The sequence below is a fragment of the Rattus norvegicus genome, chromosome 10 (genome assembly GCF_036323735.1).
Source record: "Rattus norvegicus strain BN/NHsdMcwi chromosome 10, GRCr8, whole genome shotgun sequence".
Taxonomy (NCBI): Eukaryota; Metazoa; Chordata; class Mammalia; order Rodentia; family Muridae; genus Rattus; species Rattus norvegicus.
In genome coordinates this window covers 15,537,145-15,563,439 of record NC_086028.1, presented here as the reverse complement: position 1 = coordinate 15,563,439, position 26,295 = coordinate 15,537,145, and the positions used below count along the sequence as shown (strand labels likewise).

General features: G+C 46.9%; 1 protein-coding gene, 1 long non-coding RNA gene and 1 pseudogene across 6 annotated transcripts in view; 1 reads left to right on the top strand and 2 right to left on the bottom strand.

Annotated features, from left to right (window-relative positions):
* Window positions 1–26,295, top strand: part of Rab11fip3 (RAB11 family interacting protein 3) — an 84,023-nt gene that overhangs the window by 27,734 nt on the left and 29,994 nt on the right. For 4 of the 5 annotated variants that reach the window (NM_001427085.1, XM_006246071.4, XM_002727755.6 and 1 more), the window contains exons 2-3: window positions 7,828–7,921; window positions 20,835–20,926. In NM_001427085.1, coding sequence (NP_001414014.1) covers window positions 7,828–7,921; window positions 20,835–20,926 — 186 coding nt within the window. Of the gene's footprint in view, window positions 1–7,827; window positions 7,922–20,834; window positions 20,927–24,245; window positions 24,344–26,295 lie in introns of those variants that run through there. The other variant, XM_063268945.1, reaches the window with a different exon arrangement.
* Window positions 2,765–6,705, bottom strand: LOC108352171 (60S ribosomal protein L34 pseudogene; annotated as a pseudogene).
* On the bottom strand, window positions 10,270–15,031 carry LOC134480764 (uncharacterized). Its single transcript, XR_010055542.1, has 2 exons — window positions 14,721–15,031; window positions 10,270–12,898 (listed from the first exon to the last, which is right to left on the bottom strand). It is a non-coding gene; the product is annotated as an uncharacterized LOC134480764 (long non-coding RNA).

Genomic DNA, 26,295 nt, shown 5'->3' with positions numbered 1-26,295 from the left:
CTCATTTTGAATTTTTATTTATAGAGTACATATCCATATAAAGTGGGGAGTAGTGGACCCTCCCGAGCCTTGCAAGTCTGTCATGCAAACTCAGTTGTGTCTTTACTTACCCCCATATATATATACATATATATATATATATGTATTACCTATTTATTTAATATACATATCTAATCTGTTCTAAGTATTCAGTTACTACTTAATATTAGATAAATAATACTAATGTATTAAATAAATATAGGTATTAAATAGAAAACATTTATAGCTATAAGTATTAAATAATATATATTTATCAAATGTTGAGATACAGTGTCTCATATCTCAGACTGGCCCCTACTCACTATGTAGCTCTGGCTGACCTGGAATTCCTCCTGATCTTCCTGACTCCACCTCCCAAGTGCTGCCATTAAAGAAGTGTAGCACCACTCCTGGCTGGGCACAAAACCTAGGATTTCCTAAATACCAGCCAAGCACTCCCATGGATGAAGGCCTAACCCCTGCACTTTGAAATAACTCCACATACGTCTGTAAGTATATCTGGACACCAGTGCTCTAAGATACTGTAACAATTAACAGCAGCCCCATGCCATCCACCTTCAACGAATGCTCAAGTTTCTAGCTACCTTTAGGTGCATGTTTGAGCACAGATCCCTGGTAACATTGGCTATAGGTGTATGTTTGCAGGCCCCAGGTAACATGGGCTGTCTTTCTCAATTACACTCCACCTTTCTCTCCCAGACAGTCTCTCTGAACCTAGAGCTTGCTGATTCAGCCAGGCTGGCTGGCTAGCAATCCCCAGGGTTCCTCTCGCCTCTGATCCTTGCCCTGGAATTATAGGTGCATGCTCTTGGGCTCTGCAGTTTTGTAAAATGTGGGTTCCCATGCTTCTGTGGCCAGCCCTCTGTCCTCTCCCTACTAAGCCAGTGCCCCAGGTCTTTGTAGTTTTGAACTGTGCTTTTTGGGGTCCATGTCCACGAAAACACTTGTGTCTCTGAGAGTCCTGGTTGTCTTCATGAGATCAGCAATTCATTTTCTGACTCTGTCAAACTTCTCAAGGCCTGAATCTACGTCCCTTGGATGGGGACGGGCGCTCTTTTGCCCTCTTTGTTTCCTCTTGCTTGGCTACAGTGCCTGGCTCTGGGTCTCAGCTCTGGACTATTTGTTTAGAGGTGGTGTCATTAGGGTCAGGAGAGCGCCACCTGCTGACTGGTGGTGCTGTGCTGTGTGCTCAGGACGGGCAGGCTGCTGGATCCTGTTGTTTAACTGGCTTTCGCATCGTAAATTGGCTGGCTCATCTCTCCTAATTATGCCCAAGCATATCTGATGTGTTTGTTGTTGTGATTGTCACTCTTGTCTGAACTCTTGTTCTGAAAGGTTCTGTCAGGAAGCCTCTCCACATTAACTACTGAGTGCTGTGGATGTGCCACAGCGGTTTTGGGTAGCTGCTCTGTTCTCAGATGCATCGCTGCGGTCCACACTCAGCTGCTGTATTTCCAGGATCACACCGTAGATCCTGCTTCTCTCAGAAACTCCTCAGCTGGGGAACTTTCCTTCCGGACTCCCAATGCTTTGAGGTCAGTTGTTCTCACACCATGCTCTTGAAGGAACTCCAAACCATGACTGCAGCTACAAAACTTAGCCATAGTTCTTTCCCTCCCCTTCCTTCCCCTCCCTTCCCCTCCCTTCTCTCCCTTCTCCTCCCCTCTCCTCCTTTCCATTCCTCCCCTCCCCTGTCCTCCTTTCTACCCCTCCCCTCCCCCCTCTCCCCTCCACTCCTCTCCTCTCCTCTCCTCTCTTCTCCCCTCCCCTCCTCTCCTCTCCTCTTCCCTCCTCTCCTCTCCTCTTCCCTCCTCTCCCCTCCTCTCCCCTCCTCTCTTCTCCTCTCTCCTTTCCATTTCCCTTCCTTCTCAAACAGTCACATAACCCAGATTGACTTACTCTGCAGCAGAGGATAACTTTGAACTCCTGGTCCTCCGAGTGTTGGGATTTCAGACATTCTCTTTCCACCTCCACAATTGGTTGTTCTACTTTTGATTTTACTTTTACTTTTTTCTTTTGTTTGTTTGTTTCATTAACTCTGTTTTGTTCTGTTTTTCTAATGCTCAGGACCTTGAGCATGCTCGGCAGATACTCTGTCACTGGACCACACTCCCAGGCTATTTTTAAAATTAAATCTATTTAGTGTATGTCCCCCAAGTATGCATGCATGTGTGAATGTGTGCATTCTCAAATATCCATGTGTCATGGTGTGTGTGTGGTGGTTACAGGACAACACTCGGAAGTTGACTGCGTCTGCCACCTTGCTCTAAGGGTCAAACTCCTGTTGTCAGACCTTTGTGGGAGAGCCTTCATCTCCAAGCTGTTTCACTAGCACATCTTCCTGTTTCTACACAGGGCCTTAGTGGTAAGTGCTCAGGCTGGCCTTGAACTGACTGTCATCCAGTCTGGCCTTAATGTGTGGTCTTCTGGCCCTTGGCTCTGCTATAGTTGTGCTTACAGGCCTAAGCCCAGCTTTTAAAAAAAAATTCTGAATTCATACTTTCACTACAAATTCAAATTCAGGATTGTGCCCTCCATGGTGCTGAGGTAGACATAGCCCTCGTGGAAGGTCGCGCCGAGTTGTCCCTCTACTCTGGCCTATGGAGAGGATAGCTGTCACCAGACACTTGATGCTGGCACTGCCATCTCGGGGCTCCCATCTAGAGTCTGAGAGCTAGGCATCTGTTCCTGTAGATTACCCAGTCCGTGGTACATGGTGATTTTAATCATCTTCTGATTCTTTCTTTGTCCTTTTCCCCCCAAGTCTTGACTTTTATTAATTAAAAAAGTTGCACGTTTATTTTGCTTTCTGACTCTGTGCTTGTGCCTTCAACACTTTGACAATGATTTTCTGCTCCTCAGTAAGGAAAGCCCGCTTGATCCTGTCATGGACACACTTGGCACACATGGGACCACCATAGGCCCTGACGTGCTTCTTTGCCTTAGACAATCTCATAAGGACTTTAGGTCTCACAGCACGACTTCGCAGTCTGCCTGGGCATCCGCCACACACGGATTTAGGTGCTTTCCCACCCTTCTTGGTGTAAAGGTAAACAATCCTGTTGCCAGGGTTCGAGACAGCCTAGTTTTGTTAGAGGCTGTATTGGAGGAAAGCCTACGACGGTATGTCAAACGCTGGACTGTCCTCAGTGCCTCTAAGCACCATCCCTGGAAGAGGAAAAGGAAAGGGTGGGCAAGTTCAAAGGTCAGATGTGACTGCCTTCTTTGTCCTTTTTAAGACAGGGTTTCGGGCTGGAGAGATGGCTCAGCGGTTAAGAGCCCCGACTGCTCTTCCAGAGGTCCTGAGTTCAATTCCCAGCAACCACATGCTGGCTTACAACCATTTGTAAAGAGATCTGATGCCCTCTTCTGGTGTATCTGATGACAGCTACAGTGTACTTATATATAATAAATAAATAAATCTTTAAAAAAAAAAAAGACAGGGTTTTTCTGTGTAATAGTCTGACTGGCCTGGAATTGGCTCAGTAGAGCAGGCTGGCCTCATACTCACAGAAATTCACCTGGCTTTGCCTCCTGGCTGTCCTGGAACTCACTGTGTAGACTAGGCTGGCCTCAAACTCAGAGATCCCTGCGTGCCTCTACCTGGGATTAAAGGTATGCACCTGCCTGGTTTTTTTTTTTTTTTTTTTTTTCTTTTTTTCCGGAGCTGGGGACCGAACCCAGGGCCTTGCCCTCGCTAGGCAAGCGCTCTACCGCTGAGCTAAAGACCCAACCCCCACTGCCTGGTTTTTAATCCCTTTGCAAAGGATTATAGTTTTTAGCAGCACTTGGAATGGTGGCTTAGAGTGCCTGTCATTGGTGTTGCTCTCAAAAGTGTAGGTAGCCTACCTTTCTCTCATGGAGTCACTTGATTTCTTTGTAGCTGTTCAAATGAGTTTTTCTCCCTTTGAAGTTCAAAACCTTCACAGATTAAAGGTTTGGAGTGGGTCTTTGATGTATTTAGGTACTTAATGTACTTTCAATGCATAAATTTCAAAAATGATTTCACTTTTAAGATTATGTATTTGTGTGTGTGTGTGTGTGTGTGTGTGTGTGTGTGTGTGTGTGTGTGTGTGTGCGTGCGCGCGCGCCACATGCATACGTTTTCACTGTCTTGTCTAGCCTGATTGAAAACTGGGCTCACTGGGCCTTGGTGGCACATGTCTTTAATCCTAGCACTTTGGAGGTAGAGGCAGGCAGAGCTGTGTGATAGGTGTTCCTTAGAGGACAGAAAATGGCATCAGATCCCCTGGGACTGAGTTAGAAGTGATCGTGATCTACCTGATGTGGGTGCTGGGAACCGAGTCTGGGTCTTCTACCAGAGCAGTATGCTGACCATCTCTTTTTTTTTTTTTAATTAAGATTTTTTTTTCTTTTAAAGATTTATTTTATGTATGTGAGTACACTGTCGCTGTCTTCAGACACACCAGAAGAGGGCATCAGATTTCATTCCAGATGGTTGTGAGCCACCATGTGGTTGCTGGGATTTGAACTCAGGACCTCTGGAAGAGCAGTCAGCGCTCTTAACCTCTGAGCCATCTCTCCAGCCCGCTGACCATCTCTTTAGTCCTGATTGTCTCTTGTTTGGTTTTTGAGACAGGGTCTCTCTGTGTAGCTCTGGCTGTCCTGGAACTCACTCTGTAGACCAGGCTGGCCTTGAACTCTCAGGGATCCACCTGTCTCTGTCTCATGAGTGCTGGTCTTTTTTTAATTGTAGGGAGTTTTTCTTGAGTTTTATTGTCAGTATTTGTTCTGTGTCTTTGCTTTAACTTTCTTCTCTGGGGCTTCTGTTGGATCTTGTTTGCTTCACTTCAAGATTTATCTTTGGTTCTTTTTTTTTTTTTTTTTTTCCGGAGCTGGGGACCGAACCCAGGGCCTTGCGCTTCCTAGGTAAGCTCTCTACCACTGAGCTAAATCCCCAGCCCCAAGATTTATCTTAAAGTTTAAAAAAATGTTATATATTGTGTCTGCGCATGAGTTTACGTGTGTGTATGTAGGCCCACGTGTGCCCAGGCAGGTGTGTGCCACAACGTGTGTGGCGGTGAAAACAGCTTGAGGGGGTTGGTTCTGTCTGTCTGTGGAGATCGAACTCAGGCTGTCATGTTGGGTGACAAGCGTTTTTATACATCTTGCTGGTGTGTTTGCCTTTTTCTCCTGATTCTTTTTTAGCTCTTTGTTCTTTTTCAGAGCGTTGGAATGTTATTAGTATACTAGGGAGTTACCTTTGTCACGTGCCGTCGAAGTTTCCAGGAGGTTTTAGGACTTGTGCAGCCGTCGCTGTGGTGTAGTTTTTACACTTCCACATTCCTGAAAATGCCTCGCTGCTCTGTCAGATCTCAGCGCTCTGCATTTCTTCAGGTGCAGTCATTTCTGAGGGTACCATCTTGCATTTTTTGATTGCATCACTCATGGAACTGTAAGAATAAGAACACAGCATCTTTTTTTTTTTTTTTTTTCTTTTCTATTTTTCGGAGCTGGGGACCGAACCCAGGGCCTTGCGCCTGATAGGCAAGCGCTCTACCACTGAGCTAAATCCCCAACCCCAGAACACAGCATCTTTTATGTGCTTGTCAGGCTTATACACACAGAGGCACAGGTGTGCCTTCTTTGTTCCTTTCTTTCCTCCTCCTCCTCCTTCTTTTTCTTTTTTAGAGACATGGTTTCTGTATAGCTCTGGGTCTCCTGAAACTCAATCTGTAGCCTAGACTGGCCTAGGACTCAGAGTTCTGCTTACCTCTGCCTTCCAAGGGCTGGGATTCTTTTTTTTTTTTTTTTTTTTAAAGTCTTTTTTTTTAAATTTATTTATTCTTTTATGAGTACACCATAGCTGTCTTCAGATACACCAGAAGAGGGCATCAGATCCCATTACAGATGGTTGTGAGCCACCATGTGGTTGCTGGGACTTGAACTCAGGACCTCTGGAAGAGCAGTCAGTGCTCTTAACCGCTGAGCCATTTCTAAGGGCTGGGATTCTTGTGCCACCATGGCCCATCTGTGTGTGTGTATGTGTGTGTGCGTGTGTCACATGTGTATGTGCATGTGTGCATTTTCACTGTCTTGTCTAGCCTGATTGAGAACTGGGCTCACTGGGTGGAGGCAGAGGCAGGCAGAACTGTAAGTTGGAGGCCAACTACAGCGTGAGTCCATCTCAGCCAGGGTCACATAGAGAAACCCTATCTTGAAAAATAACAAAAAAAAAAAAAAAAAAAAAAAAAACCCAAAAAACAACTCCTGGGCTCAAGCAGTTTTCCCACCTCAACTTGCCAATAGCTGAGACTATAGGTGTGCATTATTAGTACACCTAAAATTTATTTGTGCACATGTATATAGAGGCCAGAGGTCAATCACTCTCTTCCTCACTCCTCCCTCCCCTCTCTGATATGTATGTATGCCTGTGTGTGTGCTGTTGTGTATATACATGCACATGGAGGCCAGGGGAGAGCTTCAGGTGTCCGGTGTCCTGCTCTATTACTCTTCATCTTACTCCCTTGAGACAGAGTCTCTCCCTGAAGCTGGAGTTAGGCTGGCAGCCAGTGGTCTGTGTCTGCTCGTCCACAGTGCTGGGGTGATGGGTGTGTGCTGTCATCTCCAGCTGTTTACACAGATGCTAGGGATTTAAAGTCAGGTCCTCACGCTGGCACAGCCACCAGTTGCCTGGGGAGCCATTCCCTGGCCCCACCACTGCCTGCCTGGGACAGGGTCTTACTGAACCTGGAGCCCATCAATTTGGCTCGACTGACCAGCCAGTGAGCCCCAGGGGTCCTGGTCCTGCTTTCCCAGTACTGGGATTGCAGGTGCGCACTGCTGTGCCCTGCTTTGTGTCCGGGTGCTGGGAGCTAGGGGTGCAGCTCAGGTCCTCATGCTTGTCTGGCAAGCACATTAACAACGAAGTCATCTTTCTACCTCTTTGTAGTCAAGATCTCACTATTTGTGCGTTTTGCTTTTTCTGTATTTTTGACTCATTCATACATGATTGGCAAATACGTTCATCTATCCTTTGCCATGTCTTTTGATTTTATTAATGTTGTCTTTTGAAGCAAGTACTTTTTGGTTTTGGCCCTCCCCTGCCTTTGAGTTGGGTCTTTTTGTAGTCTAGGCTGGCCTTAAACTCATTGTGTAGCCCAGGCGGGCCTTGGCTTTAGGTAGTCTTTTTACAGTAGCCTCTGGAGTGCTATCATCAACACATCTGGCTTGACAAAGTTTTACTTTTTTTTTTTTTTTGGTTCTTTTTTTCAGAGCTGGGAACCGAACCCAGGGCCTTGCGCTTCCTAGGCAAGCGCTCTAACACTGAGCCAAATCCCCAACCCCAAAGTTTTACATTTTGATGAGATTTAACTTACCCTTGACAGTGTAATTTTGTTGCTTTCTAAAAAGCTGTGTCCATTGTAGCATACATGTGTGTTACCTTTCTGCCTTTTAAGAGAGTGATAGCAAGGGTCCTCTGCCTCAGTTATTTTCCACCGAGGCACTGCCCTCGCTTAGAAAGCTCATTTCAGTAGAACATGCTAGAACTGTCCCGAAAACTTCCAACTCCCGATTTTCCCACCAGGGCAGCTCAGCTGTCATCTTAGAACCAGGCTGTTCGTTCTGAGGTTAAGAACACTCAGTGGTTCTGGCAGATGCCTCCAGGGTGCCTGTGCTTCCTTGGTCAGAGGTATCAGTGGCTTTTAGCTCTGTGCTCACTGTGTGAGCAAGCTGCTGCCTTGTAGATGGTAACAGGGCCAATGCCCAGTGTGCCCCTGCCAGCCATGAAGGCTGTGGTAACACATTTTCCTTTGACCTTTGCAGGTGAAGGACTTAACTCAATACCTGGACCCTAGTGGGCTTGGAGTGATCAGCTTTGAAGACTTCTACCAAGGGATCGTGGCCATCAGAAATGGAGGTAGGTCAGTGGGCTCCTCCCTGAGCCCTACCACCTCTCCTTTCTCCTCAGTGTTCTGTAACTAACATTCTTCCCCAGCCACTATATAGCCCTGGGTGGTTCGAATTCACAGAGATCCTCCTGCCTCTGCTTCTCAAGCGCTGGGAGTAAATCCATGCACCATAATACCCAGCTCAGCCCATTATATCTTGGATTCCCAAAGCATCTGGTGTTCACTGTTCTCCCCTTCCCTGTTCTAGAAACCCCAGCTCCATGATTGAAAGCCTCTCAACTGCTTGTTTGCAATGTGGAAAGCTACTTCCCTTCCCCAGCCTTTCAGAGGACAAACTAAAACAGGAAAAAAGCATACGGTTATTCTATATTCCCCACCCATTCTGTGTGAGAACAGCTTGCTGTGTGTGCTCCATCCACTGTCTACAGTCCTTTTTCTGTGGAATGCAGTCACCTCACTACACTCAGGCACTAAGACTCTGGTATGCAGTCTGAAGAGTTCAACATTTGTTCAGAGGCTTTTTCTTTTTTAAAGCAAAATGTAGCTATTGTGAAATGTACAAATCTTATGTGTGGCATTTTGAGATGTGACAGATTTCTGAGCTTGATTCTTAAATCTCCAATGAGACTGTCATGTCAAGTCCCTCCTACCTCTTTTTTTTTTTTTTTTTTTTTTATCAACCCTGGGCTTCACTGCTTCACTGTAAATTAATTCCTCAGTTTTCATGTAAATGTGTCTTGTGTGTGTGTGTGTGTGTGTGTGTGTGTGTGTGTGTGTATGTGTGTGTGTATCTGACTCCTTTCCTTTAGCATGCCTCTTGGATCCACCATGCGGTTTGCATGTGGCTGTGACTGTTTTCAGACTGTGGAATGGTGACCTATTGTGATGTTCATCTCACTTTGGGGATGTTTGAGTAGAGTTTTGAAGAAGGTCTGTGTACAAGCTTGTGTGGTTGCACGTGTGCCTAAGCTCTGGTGGTTGGCCCTATGCTGAGTGTAAATTTAGCGTCTTCACAGTGGATATGCCAGTGGACAGTCACCAGTTAGCCTATGTACTGTCCTTTTTTATCAGATCTGATACCATGGAGCTGGGGTTGGTGGTGATGGAGTGTTAGCTGCAGGCTTTCGCCTTCTCACACACATCAAGTCTTGCCAGGTGAGATGGGCTTTGAGGATGCCCATGGACTTCAGGTCTCAGCATGGCTTACCTGTCACACCACAGATTACTACTGACAATGCCACTTAGGACTGAGTTTCTAGAATCTGGAGTTCTCTCATAGTTCTAAAGAAGTTGCTGTGTTTTGTCACGTGTGTTACTGTTTGGCGGTTTCTTACCCCATAAGCCTGTTGTGGCCACCAGCCTCTGGGGCTAATATTGTGAGCCAGCGTCAAAGTGAGACCAGTGCATGGTGACAAGAAGACAGATGGATGATGCACCTCTGTTGTCTAGGCAGAAGACAGGAGCTGAGGCTACCGTGCAGGCCAGCCTTGCCTAGGGAGGAGCAGGAAAGAGAAGGGAAACATGGTGGATTGGGGAGCAGAGAGCCTATGTGAGGGGGGGAGAGGGAACTGGACCGGGAGGAAGGGCCACAGTGATGGCCAGTGACTTTCCCAGTGCAGACAGGTGGACAAGTGAGTGGGCAGAGCTGAGCAAGGGCTTCAGGAGGGAATGGGGCAAGTTTCCTGAGGGACGAGGTAGAGAACGGCCAGGAGAACTGCACAGTCCCCAGACTCATTGTTGGCAGCCCGAGCCCTGTGGCCGACTGTTAGCCTGACTTGGAGTTGATAGATTGCAAGCAGTTAGAATTTTTTTTTTTAACCTATGCAAGTACACTGTAGCTATCCTCAGACACACCAGAAGAGGGCATCGGATCCCATTACAGATGGTTGTGAGCCACCATGTGGTTGCTGGGAATTGAACTCAGGACCTCTGGAAGAGCAGTCAGTGCTCTAACCGCTGAGCAATCTCTCCAGCCCCTAGACTTTTTTAAGTTTTCTCCGGTTGTATATATTTATGTCTATATGAGTGCGTGCCTGTGGTTTCAGGTACCCGTGGACGCCAGAAGAGGACCTTAGGCCCCTGGAGTCCATTCGCTATTCTCTACCCATCAGTGATTTAAAGGATATCTTGATGGTTAAGTATATTTTAAAATCTTGGCATTAAACCTAGAATGGTAGCAACTGCGTGTATCTGAGTATTTGGGAGGCTGAGGCAGGAGGATTGCCAAGAGCTTGAGGTTACCCTGATTTGTATAGTGAGTTCTTCATAATGGGTTACAGTGTGTGACTCTGCTTCAAAGATCTACTCGACCTCCATCCTTGGAACCTCACGGGATATATGCTTGGAGATGTGGTGGGACACGAGATAGCAGGCTTACAGGCCAGCATGGCTAGACTCTCTGTCACCGGCAGCCTTTCACATGAAACATAAAGCAGCTGTCATTCTGAATGCTTTGTTCAAAATGGGTACTTCTTCGTCGTTGTGACTTCTGTCTTGTTATAGATATCATAGATGATATCCTGTTTTCCTTTGGAAACACAGAGGTACAGAACACTGGGCTGATTACCTGCTCTGTGTATGACAGGCAGTGAAGTTGGCTTTGCACCATCTAAGCAGTGTTCCTGGGTCCTGTCCACAGGTAGGAGGGAGGTTTGTTTCTACTCTCTAGCCCCAGCGTACTCTTAGTACCCTTGGAGTGAACCAGGGAGAGTTCATTGGCATACTCAGACTAGAGTAGTTGATGGCACAGACCTAGTCAGGCTGGGAGGAATGGCAGCAGGAGCTGGGGTAGGTAGGAAGAATCTATAGAGATTCTGTGTGAGGTGATGTCTCCATGGCTGCTAGTTATGCATTCTGCTGGGCCCCAGCTAATGTGAAACGGTGAACTCTCTGCTCCGGGCTGTCGTTGCATCTTGCCTTGGAAGGTCCCTGCCCCCATATTCTGGACTTCTGAGCTCCTCAGGGTCAGAGTCTACCTGTGTGTAGGAGAGCTTGCTAGCTGGTGACCATGGCTGTCTTCTGAGTGGCCTGGGTCTTGGTTTAATAACTGAAGGAGCAGGTAGATGTTTTTCATTTCTGGTGACAGCAAGCAGTTGTCTGAGATGTCTTGTCACCCAAGTTCTACTTCAGTGTGCCAGGTGGGACTCAGCCATGAACTTATTGTCCCCTTGCCTTCGTGGGCTGATCCTATAGCCTCTCTAGTGCCCTTTGTCCTTTCCACAGGGGAGGGGCTGCTTGGCCTCTGCCTGAGAAAGGGACGTACTGGTCTCAGTGAATCTGCCAACTTCTGCCTCTTCACAGCCACTCTCTTCTCCTGCCTTCCTCTGTGAGGAGCCATCCTGGCCGCTTACACCAAGCCCTGTCCACCCTGCTGCTGCTGTTCGTGTCTGTTTTCCTGGGGTTCTATTTTATTATTGGTTTTCTTTTCTTTTCATTTGTTTGGCTCTTGTTGTGGTTTTTGTAGATGTTGAATTCACGGAGATCCGCCCGCCTCTGCTTCCTGAGTGCCAGAATTAAATGTGGGCAGCACCAGGCCCCGCCCCAGGTTGGCTGGGTTTTGAGACCAATCCGGGCAGCCCAGATTGACTGTTTAGCTAAGCATGGCCCTGCACTTTCAATCTTTCTCTCTCTCTCTGCCAAGGGCTAGAGCTAGGTGAGCATTACTACTCACAGCTAGGCTGCTTTGTTTGAAACAGGGACTTCCTGTGCAGCCTTGGCTAGCTAGCATGGTTATCCACTGTGTAGCCCATGGGGGCTATGAACTCAAAGCGATTTACTTCAGCCTCCAAGAGGTGGGTCCACACCTGTCTTTGTAGAGTGGCCGATAGAGCTAGTACAGTTGTAGGGAGTAATAAAGCCTCTGAAGTAGCGAATAGATGTGAGTGTCAGCATGTAGAACTGGTTTATTTTATTTTGAGGTAGTGTTTCTCTGTTTAGCCCTGGCTGCCCTGGAACTTGCTCTGTAGACTAGGCTGGCCTTGAACTCTGAGATCTCCTTGTCTCTGTGTCCCACATCCACAAGCTGGGATTAATGGCGTACACCACCATGCCTGACCTGGGGTTCGTTTTTAATTTCATCATTTTTGAATTCTTTTTCATTAATATTTTCACGATGATTTAATTAGGAATATTATTCTCCTAGCTGGTTGTTAGAGGTACTTCAGATGATGCAAGGTCTCAGCCTGATACCACCTCAGGGAGACGTCGCTTTGAGTTCAGCTCGTACAGAGCAGACCCTGGACCTGGGGTCTGGACCTTCTTAGTGGGGTCCTTACGGAGCTGCGCTGTGGGGAGCGGCAGAGATGAGGTTAAATGAGGTGAACCTATGAGAAGTATTTGGAGACTACAACAGATTCCTTTGCCTTTGGTGCTGGCTTTCTAGTGGGAAACAGACAGATGATAAGGTGGGTGGGAGATGGGAACTATGGGGGTGACACCAGGCAGGGGGTGTCTTGTGGAGGGCTGTGCGTGGTATGTTTGGGGCTGTAGAGAAGCTGGAGTCAGAGGTGGAGGGATGAGCAATGGAGATATCATCTGTCCAGTGGTACAGTGGGAGGATTTGGCCTTTTCTGTGACAGAACAAGCTTTATGATTCTGCCCCAGCCTAGGCCATGAAGAATGCTCAGTGGAACAGCCCCCTGCCTCAGCCATTCTGCCAGGACACTGGGGGAACTGCCCGGTGTATCTGATTAGGGCCGTGGATTTCTTTTCTGTTTCTGTACTTTTGGGGTTTCATTTACATGCGATTAGGGAGGCACAGTGAGAGACTAAATGAGAGGTGAAGTCAGAGATGATTTCGAATCATTTTATGGCAGGTAGAAGAGGGGAGTCATGCATTTCCAGTGAAGCTCTCCTTAGGACTTAGTGCGATGTTCTGATGCAGCTGTGTCAGCCTTGTTCTACACGGGGAGCAGCATAGTAAACCACACAGTATATTGACCCAGTTTGCAGGGAGCGCAAGACGCCTGCTGTCACAGCCACAGGCACTGTTCCAGGAATAGAATGAGACAGGGAACTGTTACAAATAGGCCATGGCTCTGGTTCTTGTGCCCCCACCTCTGGAAGGACAAAATAAACGCACATTAAGTTTCCACTTAACAGCTAGCTGTGGTGGTGCGCACACCTTCAATCCCACCACTTGGAGGCACAGACAGGTGGATCTCTGTGAGTTCAAGGCCAGCCTGGTCTATATAACAAGTTCTAGGGCAGCCAGGGCTACATAGTGATAACCTGTCTCAAAGCAAAACAAAACAAAATTCCACATAAAGAGACTTAGGCAGGAAGATCTCAAGTCTAAGGCCTGCCTGGGCAACTTAGTGAGACCCTGTCTCAAGGTAAAAAGAGGGACAGAGAGATAGATGCTCAGCAGTCAGGAGCACTGCCTACTCTTCTAGCAGAGCTGTAGTTCCCAGCAACCACTTGTCAACTCATGAGCATCTGTAACTCCAGACCCCGAGGATCTAACATCCTTTCCTGGCCTCTGTGGGCTCTGGGCACGCAAGTGATGCATGCCGACATACATGCAGGCAGACATTCATACACAAAAAATAAAAATAAGTAATTTTAAAATATATAAAGAAGGGGCTGGAGAGATGACTCAAGTTTGGATCTCTGCATCCATGCCAGGCAGTTTATGACTCTAACTGTAGCCCAAGGGCTCCAGTGCCTCTTCCAGACCCCACAGTGAAATTATAATTATGTGGATAAATGCACCTCTATTCCCCTTTCTCTTTATATAAATATAGATGTATATTTATATTTTATCTCATTAAGGACATATTATTTATTACTAAGCAAAAATAGTACTTTTAAGCAAAAAAAAAAAAATGTCATCTTGGGTGTTTACAAGTGACTTTATCTTATAGGCAGGGTGTCCCGTCCCTGACTTCACAGTGTAGACCACACTGGTCTAGAATACAGAGATCTGCCTGTCTCTGCCTCCACTGCCCCGCTCAAACATTTCACCACAATTCCAAATCATTGTTAACTCTTTAATTTAGAAAACAACACATTTGAACTGGAGAGACGTTCTGAATTTACTTAATATTTTTAAAAATAATAAAAAAAAAACTTTGTATTTTCTGCTATTGGGTAAAAACAGAACATTCGGGGCTGGAGAGATGGCTCAGCGGTTAAGAGCACCCGACTGCTCTTCCAGAGGTCCTGAGTTCAATTCCCAGCAACCACATGGTGGCTCACAACCATCTGTAAAGAGATCTGATGCCCTCTTCTGGTGTGTCTGAAGACAGCTACAGTGTACTTATATATAATAAATAAATAAATCTTTAAAAAAAAAAACAGAACATTCAAACAAAAATCAAGCAAAGGAACAAGACAGTTGTACACTTTGGGGCCAATGCATTATCGCATGCTGTAGCAGTGAGCCCTTGTCTGTTAGTTCTTGGAATGTGGGTGTCGCTGCATTGCACTGGCCGGCCCTTAGCAGAAAGAGCTGTCGGAAGCCAGAGCTCCAATTGCCATCGGTTTCCCTTTTTCTATCAGGAAGAGCCTTTTTCCTTCCTCTATTTTTATTGCTTGTAATTTAACATTTCATCACTCGGCTCCCCACCCCTTACCTAGGTCTGCTTTATTCTAAACTTCCTTAGAGAGGACACAGAAAACAGTGATCATTAGTGAACATGTTATAACTAGTTCCGTGATGACAACAGTTAAAGCAAAACTGTTCAAGACCCAAGCGACTTCTGCGTACTGTTCCATGTTCTTTTAATGTGGAAAATATTTTCCCCTTTAACTTCTGAATCTCTCCTTAAGGACTTCAATTTACCAGTTGTAAACTTAATGCCTTACCAGTTCAGAAGCCTGGATCCTTTTAGGTCTGTTGTTGCTCCGGGGAAATGTTCCTTTTGAACTTCTGTGTTTGCAGGCGTCTCAAGTCAGCCCTTGTCTATGATGGTGAGCTTTGCCCCCTAGCACAGTCCCAAAGGTTTCTCCAGTGGCTCAGCCTTCTGCAGGACCTGGCCAGGCCTTTCCAATCCACCATGTTTCTGCTTCTGTGCTGCTTCAGGCTGTGACTTCAGGCCTAGGTCTCTCTGGTGTGCTTTTGACCATGTTGTGCTTGCTATTTCCCCCTAGACTTTGGTCTGCTTTCGTTTGCCTCTTGTCTGGCTGCCCTGGCCCCCACCCCCCCACCTCGTCCCCTGGGCTTTTTCTGGCTGTAAGCATTGGTTCCAGTTGCCCCACGTTGGGTATCAGGATTATTATGTTCTGTATATATTAATTAATGCTGGTAATTAATACAGCAGCAATTATTCCTTAACCAACTTTTCCCCAAATAACTGCACAGAGACCTTTTACTATTTCAAAACCTTAGGCATTAGCCAGGCGAGCTTTCAACTAGCTCATCTAAGGTACTCCAAACACCGAGCCCCATCCAGCCATGTGGCTAAAGTCTGTCTCTCCTCATGTCTCCTGGAGAAAGGCTTTCTCCTTCTTCCCAGAGTTCTTTTCTGCCTCCTAAGAAGTCCCATCTTCCACTTCCTGCCCAACTAATTGGCATTCAGATTTTTTTTTTTTTTTTTGGTTCTTTTTTTCGGAGCTGGGGACCGAACCCAGGGCCTTGCGCTTCCTAGGTAAGCGCTCTACCACTGAGCTAAATCCCCAGTCCCAGATTTTTTTTTTTTTTTAAATTAAAGCCAATCAAAGAATGTCTTAGGTAGGTGAGGAAGGATATCAACATAATTTCACACAGGGGGGCCCTAACACCACAGGCACCTGTGTGTCTCTGCACATCCCCACCCACAGACACATTTTTTAATAAAAAAAAATTTTTAAAAAAAGAGGCAAAACCATTTTTAAATTTTTTCTTTTATTTTCAAGATGGTTTCTCTGTGTAGCCCTGGCTGTCTTGGAACTCATTCTATAGACCAGGCTGACCTCAAACCAGAGATCATCCTGCTTCTGCCTCCCAAGTGCTGGGATTAAAGGGATGTGCCACCCTAATTTTTTTTAAAGATTTATTTATTTATTTCATGTATATGACTACACTGTCAGTGTCTTTAGACACATCAGAAGAGGGCATCAGATCCCATTACAGATGGCTGTGAGCCACCATGTGGTTGCTGGGAATTGAACTCAGGACCTCTGGGAAAACAGTCAGTGCTCTTAACCACTGAGCCATCTCTCCAGCCCTAAAGACTATAAAAGTGCCAGCCACATTCACATTTTCCTCTGTGGATGCCATATGGGTTGGTGCTCTTAGATGAATTGCACACCGTCGGCTGCAGACACATTCACGGATCTACCACCATGCTTGCTGGGTTTTTTAAATTTTAGGTTCCTAATTTCAGCTTTAGAGGCTAAAGCAAACTTGTTAACATGGCAGTGGGAAAACCTGCTTGAAATGTCCCAGCCTTTCACTCTGACTGTCTGGGATAATGGGTCCTTTCCTCCTGATTGGAAAGGTCTGTCTGTGGCATCAGCCACCTGTGTTACAAACAGTGGCATATGTGACTTTGTTGGCGCTCTCCTGGACCAGATAACGCAGGGACCACAATTTGAGGTGGCAGAGACCAGATGTGCCTGATAACCTGCATGCATGAAGCTGTGCTGGAGGCTTCTTCGCTTTTCCACGGTCCTGCTGTCCACATGCTCAGCCATGAAGAAGACTCACAGTTCTTTTTTTTTTTTTTTTTCTTTTCTTTTTTCTTTTTTTCGGAGCTGTGGACCGAACCCAGGGTCTTGCGCTTGCTAGGCAAGCGCTCTACCACTGAGATAAATCCCCAACCCCAAGACTCACGGTTCTTATGAAAGTGTAAGTGTGTGTGTGTGTGTGTGTGTGTGTGTGTGTGTGTGTCTGTCTGTCTGTCTGTCTGTCTGTCTGTGTCTGTGTCTGTGTCTGTGTCTATCTATCTGTCTGTCTGTGCCACATATAAACCCGGTGTCTATGAAGGCCAGAAGAGGGCATCAGATCCCCTGGGACAAGAGTTACAGATGATTGTGAGATACAGTATGGATGCTGGGAATTGAACACAGTTCCTCTGGAAGTACAGCTAATGGCTCTTAACTGCTGAGCCATCTCCCTAGAACCCAAACCCACAATTTTTTTTTGAGGCAGTCTTTTTATGTGTCCCCAAATGCACAATTTTTATTACTTTTTTAAAGGCAGGGAGGGTCTTTTTATGTCTCCCTGGCTGACCTGGAACTGACTACAGAGTAGGATCACAGAAATTCACCTACATCTGACTCCTGAGTCCTAGGACTATAGATATGTACTACCATGCCTAGCCCTAACAGTTCTTTTTTTTTTTTTAAGATAATTTTGTAATTATATTTATGTACAGAAAACTTAAGTGTACATTTAACCCAGTTTAATGGCGAGTTCTTTAGCCTTTGCCTTTTCCAGCTTGGCTATGCGAGCCACAGACTTAGGACCCAGGACGTTACCTCCCCAGTGGCAGCGGATCTTGTCATATCTGTCATTATAATTGGTCCTAATAGCTTCCACCAGCCTAGCCAGAGCACCCTTGTCTTCCGAGTTGAGCTGTGTGAAGGCAACAGTGGTGCACGTCTTCCTGTGGACCAGGCGCCCCAGCCTGGCCTTTCCCTTAATGATGCAGTAGGGCACCCCATCCTACGACACAGGGCAGGCAGGAAAACCACCAGCTCAATGGGGTCTACATCATGGGCAGTCACCACCACCTGTGACCGTGTTGACCCTGCTGCAGATGGTCTCTTAGTTGGGACGTCCCCTTTGCCAGCAGCTTTCTTCTCAGCATGGGCCAACAGCCTTTGCTTCTTCTCCTGCTTTGTCTCTGGCCTGTACCTGTGGGCGAGCTTAAGCAGCCGAGTTGTTGTTTGTCTGTCCAGGGCCTGGGTGAACTGGTTAATGGCCGGAGGTACTTTGAGCCCCTTATAGAGGATGGCTCTTTGCCACTGCAGCCTGATGTATGGGGCCATTTGACGAAGTGTGTGAGATCTCTTTTGGGCAGGATGTTAAAGTTCTTGGGCTTTTTTTCCAAACAAAGTATTGACCACCTTTTTAGCTCCTGTTTCTTGATGATGGTGGGGGCTGGGGCCACCTTCTTCCTTGGCCTTCTTTCCTTTGGGCATCTTGCTCAGCTGGAGGAGAGACAAAGAAGAGGGAATTGTGGGTGATCATCCCTAGCAATTCTTAAAAGCCATAGAAGAGAACAATGTGTAGTCACTGTATACACTGATGTGGCTAGAATCTCAGGTGAGGGACAAAGGACCTTCCCATCTCCTATGAGGGGCAGGCAGCAGGCCCAATCTTAGGGTCTGGTGAGAGTAACCATAGCTGTTGTGATTAAGATTAGGACTGTTAGGCTTGGAGGGCAGTGTTTGACAGCATGAACATCCTTGGGTACTGCTCTCACATGTGCACTGTGTCTGCACTTTGTAATGCGGGTCCATGGGCACTCACCGCTGCTTCTCCAGCGTGTCCTGCCCTCAGTTACCCAGGTCTGTTAGTGGCCAACTTCAGAGCTTATTGGGTTTATGATTGTATTTTTCTTCCTTGGTGTAGATGAAAGCTCAAAGCTTCTCTGGTCTTTTGTGTCTCACTGAGAGGAAGCCAGTGGTGACCTTTCCTAAGCAGTTCTTCCAGGAGACTCTAGGGAAGGTTGCTGTGTCACTTGGCCCTTGGTAGATGGCTGTATAAACTAGGTATGGTTCATGCCTGTAATTTAAGTTCTTGAGGATGGACATAGGAGGTTGCATGGCTGATTTAAGCCAGCCTGGTTTTCAGGAGACTTTGCTTCAAAAAGAAAAGGGGGGAAAAAGGGACTATGATTTTTTAAATTACTATCTTTAAAACTTTATGTGTGAGTGTTTATGTATGTGTGGGTGGGTGTCTGAAAGCCAGAGGACAACCTCAGGGGCCAGTTCTTACTTTCTACCTTGTCTGAGACAGGGTTCTGTTTTGTTCTGCTGCTGTGTGCACTAGGTGAGTTGGCCTACAAGCCTTGTAGGGTTCTCCTTCTCCATCCTGTATCCTATCATTAGAGAGCTGGGGTTGCAGATAAAACCATGCCTGGTTTTGTGTAGGGTCTGGAAATCTATATAAGCTCAACTCCCCGTGCTGCACAGCAAACACCTGTATCCCCCGTGCTGTCTGGGCTTTTTGAACAAGTGCTGATGTAAGAGTGACTGTGTGACAGGCATTGACTCAGTAACCAAGCTGTAGTCAGTGCAATCCATGTAAGACATTACATAGTAGCGGGACATTGGCATCCGTGTCCTTCTGTCCCCCTTGCACTGCACAGTGCCTCTGAGCGTCTTGGAGACCATGAGTGTTGCCACCTCTTCCCACAGAGGGAGATGCAGGCATTCTGGAGTTGAAGCAGTTAGAAAATGTCTCTGACGTTGAGTGAGGAAGTTGGTGCTTCTTTAAAATTTAATTTCTTAGGTGCTGGAGAGATGTCTTAACAGCTAAGAGACTAGCTGCTCTTGCAGAGGGTCAGGATTCGATTCCCGGTACCTATGTGGAAGCTCACAGCTGTCTGTAACTCCAGTTCCAGGGAATCTGATGCCGTCCTGGCTTCGGAAAGCACCAAGGATACATATGATGTTTGCATACACGCATGTAGGCAAACGCCCATTAAATTAAAATCATAAAAAGGAATAAATCTTTTAAAATTTACCTTATTAAAAAATTAAAATAAAAAAGCTTTCTGGAGCACACCCTTCATCAAAGCCCTCTGGAGGCTGAGGCAAGCAGATCTCTGTAAGTTCAAAGCCAGCCTGGTCTACATAGCAACTTCTAGGCCAGCCTGGGCTACATAGTAAGACTCTGCCTTGAAGACAAACAAACAACAAAACAATAACAACAGCCAATGGGGGCTGGAGAGGCGGCTCAGCTGGTAAGAGCACTTGCTGTTCCTCCAGAGGCTCCAGTTCCGCTCCTAGCACCCATTTCAAGCAACACATAACTGCCTAGAACTCTTACCTGAGGGGGAATCTAATCACCTCTTCCGGCCTCTGTGGGTGTTGGTGCGTGCACGTGCACATGTGTACACACACACACACACACACACACACACACACACACACACACGTTAGAAGAAGGTCAGGGTATGCTGTCCTACACCCTCAATCCCAGCAATCAGGAGGCAGAGGTAGGTGGATGAATCTCTTGAGTACCAGGCCACAGTGAGTTCCAGGACAGCTAGGGCTACTTAGTGAGACCCTGTCTCACAAATAAAGAACAATTTAAAATTCTTAAAACAAACCTCATATTCTAAAATATTTTCCCTTTCCTATTTATTGGGAATCGGCATGTGCAGACTTAAGTGTCAGGGCATGTGTGTGGAAGTCAGAGAGCAACATTTGGGACTTGGTCTTGTACTTTGATGATGTGGGGTCTAGGGATTAAATTCAGTTAGAAGTGGTGGCAAGCACCTTTGTCCACTGAACTTCTCACTGGTCCAAACCCACATCCTCTCATAACCAGAGGTACATAAAGCTGGTGAGTGTCACACCCGGGCACTGCATTGCTCAGAGTTTCTCCAGACAGCCATGTTGGTAGTGTTGGGTCCAGTTTGTATTGAGTCCCTTCCTGAGACTCATGACTATATGCTTTGCAGAATTTGGTATCTTGCACTTTTACTTTACAGTGTTGTTTGATTCTTTAAAAAAAAAAAGTTTTGTTGTTGTTTTGTTTTTGTTTTTTTAAATGAGCATAACAGCGTCTCAGAGCCCTGGCCAGCACTGCTGTCTACCTGGGTGATATGGTTCTTGTGTTTCACCCATGCTTTCTCCCCCTGGGATCTCCGCTTGGGGAACCCTCACTCCCTTCTACAGCAATGACACTCCTCCACGCACATCGTGGCCTCTCAGCCCTAGAAGCAGCCTCCCTTAGGAGTCCTAGCTGCACACTCCCACCTTTACCTTGGACCTTCTAGACAGCACCGAGTGGCCTGCTGAGGCCGGGTCTTCTCTCCACAGATCCTGATGGCCAGCTGTACAGTGTGGAGCCTGTCCAAGATGAAGAGCCTCCTGCCTGTGCTGATGAGTTTGACGACTTTGTCACCTATGAGGCAAGTGCTCTCCTCACATGAGCCCCTCTTCTCCCTCCTCTGTGTGGCAGCTGCTGCTCCCTGAACTGCCACAGCTGCCTTAGAGCACTGTGCTCTCTGCACATGGTAGGTGGGCTCTGGGGGATCTGGGCTGTGGCAGAAACCACCAACTATTCCCACTGGCCTGGTGGGCTCAAGTTCTACATGTTCAAAAGTCATCCCGTGGGCCTGCTGTGGAATAAAGGTTGTGGGCCGTTAGGTTCTGTGGTGTCCTTGCTGTGTCACCTTCTACCAGGCAGAGCAGAGTGAAAGTTCTCCTGGTGAACTTTACAGTAATTGTCTGTGTTTGGGAACCCTGACTAACCTGCCTCCTGCCCTGTATCCTTCACTGTCTACTTCCAGGGAAAACCAGGGTTCTGCTGTGTGATGTGTCCTGCAACTGTGGGTTCCTTGTCTCCTAATTGGGGACGAAGTCATCGCCAAAGAAGGCAGACTACTGTAACTGCCTAGCAGAATGGAGAGAGCTGAGTCTGGGGTCATGTGGCTGACCTACAGGGCTTTCTTCACAAAATACATGGAGGTGGTGTCCTGGTGCTCAAGGTGGCTTAGAGACCTTGGGCTCTTGGGTCCAGGAGTTCCCGGCAGGCCTGGCAATGCAGTAAGACCAATCTTGAAAACATGAAATTACAACCTGAGCCCTTGGTGTGCTGGTAGACGTGGCACCTGCCAGCTTTCAAATGCCTGAGTGCTACAGGCTGGTGAGATCTAGGGCTCTTGTAGTAAGTTGTCAGAACCTTGTCCGTTGGTCACACAAGGGGCTGGACCCTGTAATGTCTAAGTAGCTTCCTTTTGAGGACTAATGAGGGTTTTTTTTAGTCCTAATCCTAGTTTCTCTTTTAAAGGCTTATTTTTAATTCTGTGAGTCTATGTGTGCATATGTGCATATGAGTGTGGGTGCTGTGGAGGCCGGAGGCTTCTGCTCCCCTGGAGCTGAAGTACAGGCAGTTGTGAACCATGCCGTGTGGGTGCTGAGAGTTGACACTGGCTTCTGTGGAAGAGCAGTAAGCACCCTTAACCACTGAGCCGTCTCTCTCAGCAATCTTGACTTCTATTTTAGATGCAAGAAACATTTCTAAGTTTTTGTTTACTCCTAAAAAAATTGAGGGGTTGGGGTTAGCTCAGTGGTGGAGCGCTTGCCTAGGAAGCGCAAGGCCCTGGGTTCGGTCCCCAGCTCCGAAAAAAAGAACCAAAAAAAAAAAAAAAAATTGAAAGTTTTCATTTTTTTTTTTTTGAAGGCTTGAGTTCTAAGCACATGGATCAAGTCCTGCAGAAGATATTCATGTGATGTCAGATATCACATGATGCCTTACCATAGCGTTCCCATCAGTGCAGCAGGGCACGGCTGATACTTCCTTGCTAACCAACATTTATGGTGTGCATGTGGAGCCGTGTCTCTGCGACAGAGTCACAGAGTATAGTTTCCCATTCAGGAAGTCCCCTGTGCTCTGCCATGCCCACAGGCCCCCGGCTGCCCCTGGAGTTTCAGAGCTGTCTTTCTGCTTTTGCTGAGTTTCTTGGAGCTCCACTCTTGGGATGCCCCTCAGAGCTGCTCTTCTCAGTGGTGCGCATGTTTCTTTAGTGACTTGCTTTTCGACTTGCTTTTCAGGTTTGCAGGTGCAGTTTCTAGAAATAGATATTCTCTGAACTTTTTTTTTTTTTTTTTTTTTTTTTTTCCGGAGCTGGGGACCGAACCCAGGGCCTTGCGCTTGCTAGGCAAGTGCTCTACCGCTGAGCTAAATCCCCAACCCCCATGCTCTGAACTTTCAAAGAGATTGTTCTTTAAAACGAAACAGCTAGGCATAGTGATACAGCTGCCTTCTAGTGCTTGGGAGGTAGAGCCAGGAGGATCAGAAATTCAGTCAGTCTTTGCCTATATCTTGAGATGTATAGACCAGCCTGGACTATAATGTAATACCATATCTTTAACAGAAAACGTCACCAGACATGGTGGCTCGTTCTTTTTCCCAGCACTTGGGAGGCAAGAGTCAAGCAGATCTATACAATTTTGAAGGCAGTGAGTTCCAGGACAGCCAGAGCTACATATTAAGACCCTGTCTCAACAAACAACAAACAGACAAGCAAAAGGAATCAAAAAGATGTTAGTTTGTTTGTTTTCTGACACATAGCCCCCACTGTCCTTGAACTTGCTGTGTAGACCAGAGTGGCCCTGAACTCACAGAGATCCTGCCCACCTTTGCTCCCCAAGTACTGAGATCCTGGCTTCCGACCATTTTTTTTTTTTTTTTTAGTTTTTCTGAGACAGGATTTTTCTGACTGATTGGAGCCCTGACTGTCTTGGAATCCAGAAATGTAGACCAGGGTGGCCTCAAATTCAGAAATCTGCCTGCCTCTGCCTTCCAAGTGCTGGGACTAATGCCACCACCGCCTGGCTCCGGCATTTTTTAAAGTAGAGAACCTATGTATCAAATCCAGATTGGCTTTGGGTCTTCACTGGTACTTAGAGAGGATCAGCATTTTACTGTTTGACTGGAAATAGTTCCTGTTAAGTCTGTGATCCGGGTAGGCGTTGGTGGGCTTGAGCGCATGCAGGCTTTACGCCTGTGACTTAGGTAGACATTAGTGTGCTGGAGCGTATGCAGGCAGGAGTACTCCAGTCATTACTTGGACCCTCTGCTAGGGCCTCCTGTAGGTAACCTGGGTCCTAGTACCTAGTCCTGGGGACTAGTTGGCCTTTTACTTTGAAACAGGAGAATGTTGCTGATAGTCCCAAGGGAGGTGGGGAAGGCTTGGGGAGCTAGGTTTGTAGGAGTGATCATGAGAAGAAGGCTGAGCTGGCAGGGGGAGGTTAGGCCGTAGTGGGTAGAACCCACTTATCAGGATTGCTGGAAGGGCAGTGGGGAAGTCACCCAGAGAACAGGCAGGACCAGAATGATAAGGGTGTTCCAGAACTGTCCTGCCTGTGCTTTCTGTGTGCCTCCCTCCTCTCCCACTACTGGGAGCTGGAAAAGAGACCACGTTAATGAGATGATGTGAATGTGGCTTTGTCCGAACTGTTATCAGGAAGGTTAAAGTGTACAACAAAGTTGCCGTGTTTTGTGCCCTGCCTGTTTGTTAAGACCAGCAAGGACTCTTCCTGGACTTTGCCTCTCCCGACCTGGCCAGCAGCAGCAGGCTTAATAGAGCGTGTCTGGGAGCAGGTTAAACTTTCTCTGAGGTGGCGATGTTCCTTCGGATGGGCACATAGATTTTACAGGAACACCAGCGTGGCTGACAAACAGGAAGGTGACAGTCAGTGAGGAGATGCCAGTGACTTGGTGAGCAGGAGCGCGTGATGAGGAGATCATCTCCAGCAACACGCCCTTCCCAGAGCCTGCCCTCAGAAACAGGCCTGTGAAGGAGCTTGGCCATCACCCGAGGGTAAGAAGAGATCTGAGAATGCACTGTGCCTGAATTCTGTTTCTGGGAACAGAAAGGCTTGTGGAAGGAGGAACCATAGCCTGGACTCTGGGAACTGTGGGGCAGGTCAGCCATACTTAGCAGCCTGAAAAGATCGCATCTGTCTCTTGTGATGTGGATGATCTGGTCACTAGTGGATGTAAGGACATATCGGCAGGGTTTTTAAGGCACCTTGACTTTAATGTGAGTTCATCTTTACTTTAGTGATAATTTAGAAGTTGATAATACAGAGTTGTTAGCTTCTGGGCAGAGCCAGGTCCTAAGTGGCTGGTAGATTTAGCCCAGTGATGATGCTGTGTGCTGGGTTTGTAATGTGTGTTATGAGCTGCAGTGGTGGGGTCTCGGGAAAACAGATTTCCTATTTAGCTCACTTGCACCTGTACAGGGCCCTTGGCACAGTAGCAGCTGGCAGAAGACCTGAGTCTCAGGACCTGGCACAGGGCAGGATTGAGCTGGGCACCTGTCCTCACAGTGCCCCAGTCTCTGGTTCTTATCTTTGTGGCTGGTTTACCTCTAGTAGACTATTAGTGAGCAATCTGGGGCTTCATGTTTGTGGCCTACATCCCACAGAGGAAGGAGCCTGAGTACTGTTTTGCAGTGCTTGGTGATGGGATCTCCTGACCTTTGCTACTTTGAAGTAAGTAAAAGTACACATGTAGCCATGTCCCCCTCTTTGTGACTGGGCTTCTTCAGTTACTCCCCAGCAGTGCAGAAGGGACTACTACTTTAGAAATGAGTTGAGAGTATGTCGTACAGCCTCCAGGATCTGTGGGACAGACAGAGATGCTGACATTTGCCTCTTTGCTCTTGTGTTGTTGGTAGAGTTAACTCTGTCCTGAGAACTGCCTAAACTCCAAGGATGGTGCTGTCCTTGGTCTGCTTCCAGGGATACCACCCTCAGCATCACAAGAACTCCATGAAATGGGTAGGCTCTATCCCTCAGGCTTTTCCCAGAAGGAAAGGTGGTAACTGCTCTGAGAACTTGTTACACTTGTTATTACAAGTGTCCGAGCTATGGGGGAAACCTAGGGTGTACATGGCCGGGGGAGCAGTGAAGACCTAGCATATGTACCTAGTAGGTTGGCTTAAAAAAAAAAAATTACTACATCTTCCAGGCAGTGGTGTCGAACCTTTAATTCCAGCACTCGGGAGACAGAGGCTCTCCATGGGTTTGAGGCCAGCCAGATCTGTAGAGTGAGTTCTGGGACAGCCGAGACTACATAGAGAAACCCAGTCTGGAACCACCACCTCAGAAAATTACTACATCAATAGAGGGGCAGAGTACACATTCTACAGCACAGTTGTGGAGGTCACAGCTTCGCAGAGGCCTTTCTCTTCTTCCACCATTTGGGTCCTGGGGATCACACTCCAGTAAGCAGTCTTGGTTGATGGGAAGTGCTTTAGGGGATGGACCATCTGGGATTTTGCTTTGTTTTGAGACAGTGCCTTACTCTGTAGTCCTGTCTGCCCCTGGAGCTCAGAGACCTGCCGGTCTGCCTCTCCAGTGTGGGATTAAAAGCCATCTTGTTGGTCCTGGGTTTTTTGTTGTTATTTTTTTTTTGTTTTTGGAGACAATGTTTCTTTATATAGCTGTGGCTATCCTAAAACTCACTATGTAGACCAGGCTAACCTGGGACTCAGAGATCCTCCTGCCTCTGCCTCCTGAGTGCTGGGATTAAAAAGATATGACACCATTGCCTGTTGACATTTTTATTTTTTAGTTGATTTCATACAGTATTTTCTGATTCTGGTTTCTCCTTCCCTGTCTCCTTCCAGATTCTCTCCACCTCCCTACCCACTCAGCTTCATGCTGTCTTTTTCTCCCTCTTGTTCTAGAAAAACAAATTAAAAAATAAAAATATGACAAAGCCCAAGAAACACACACACACACACACACACACACACACACACAC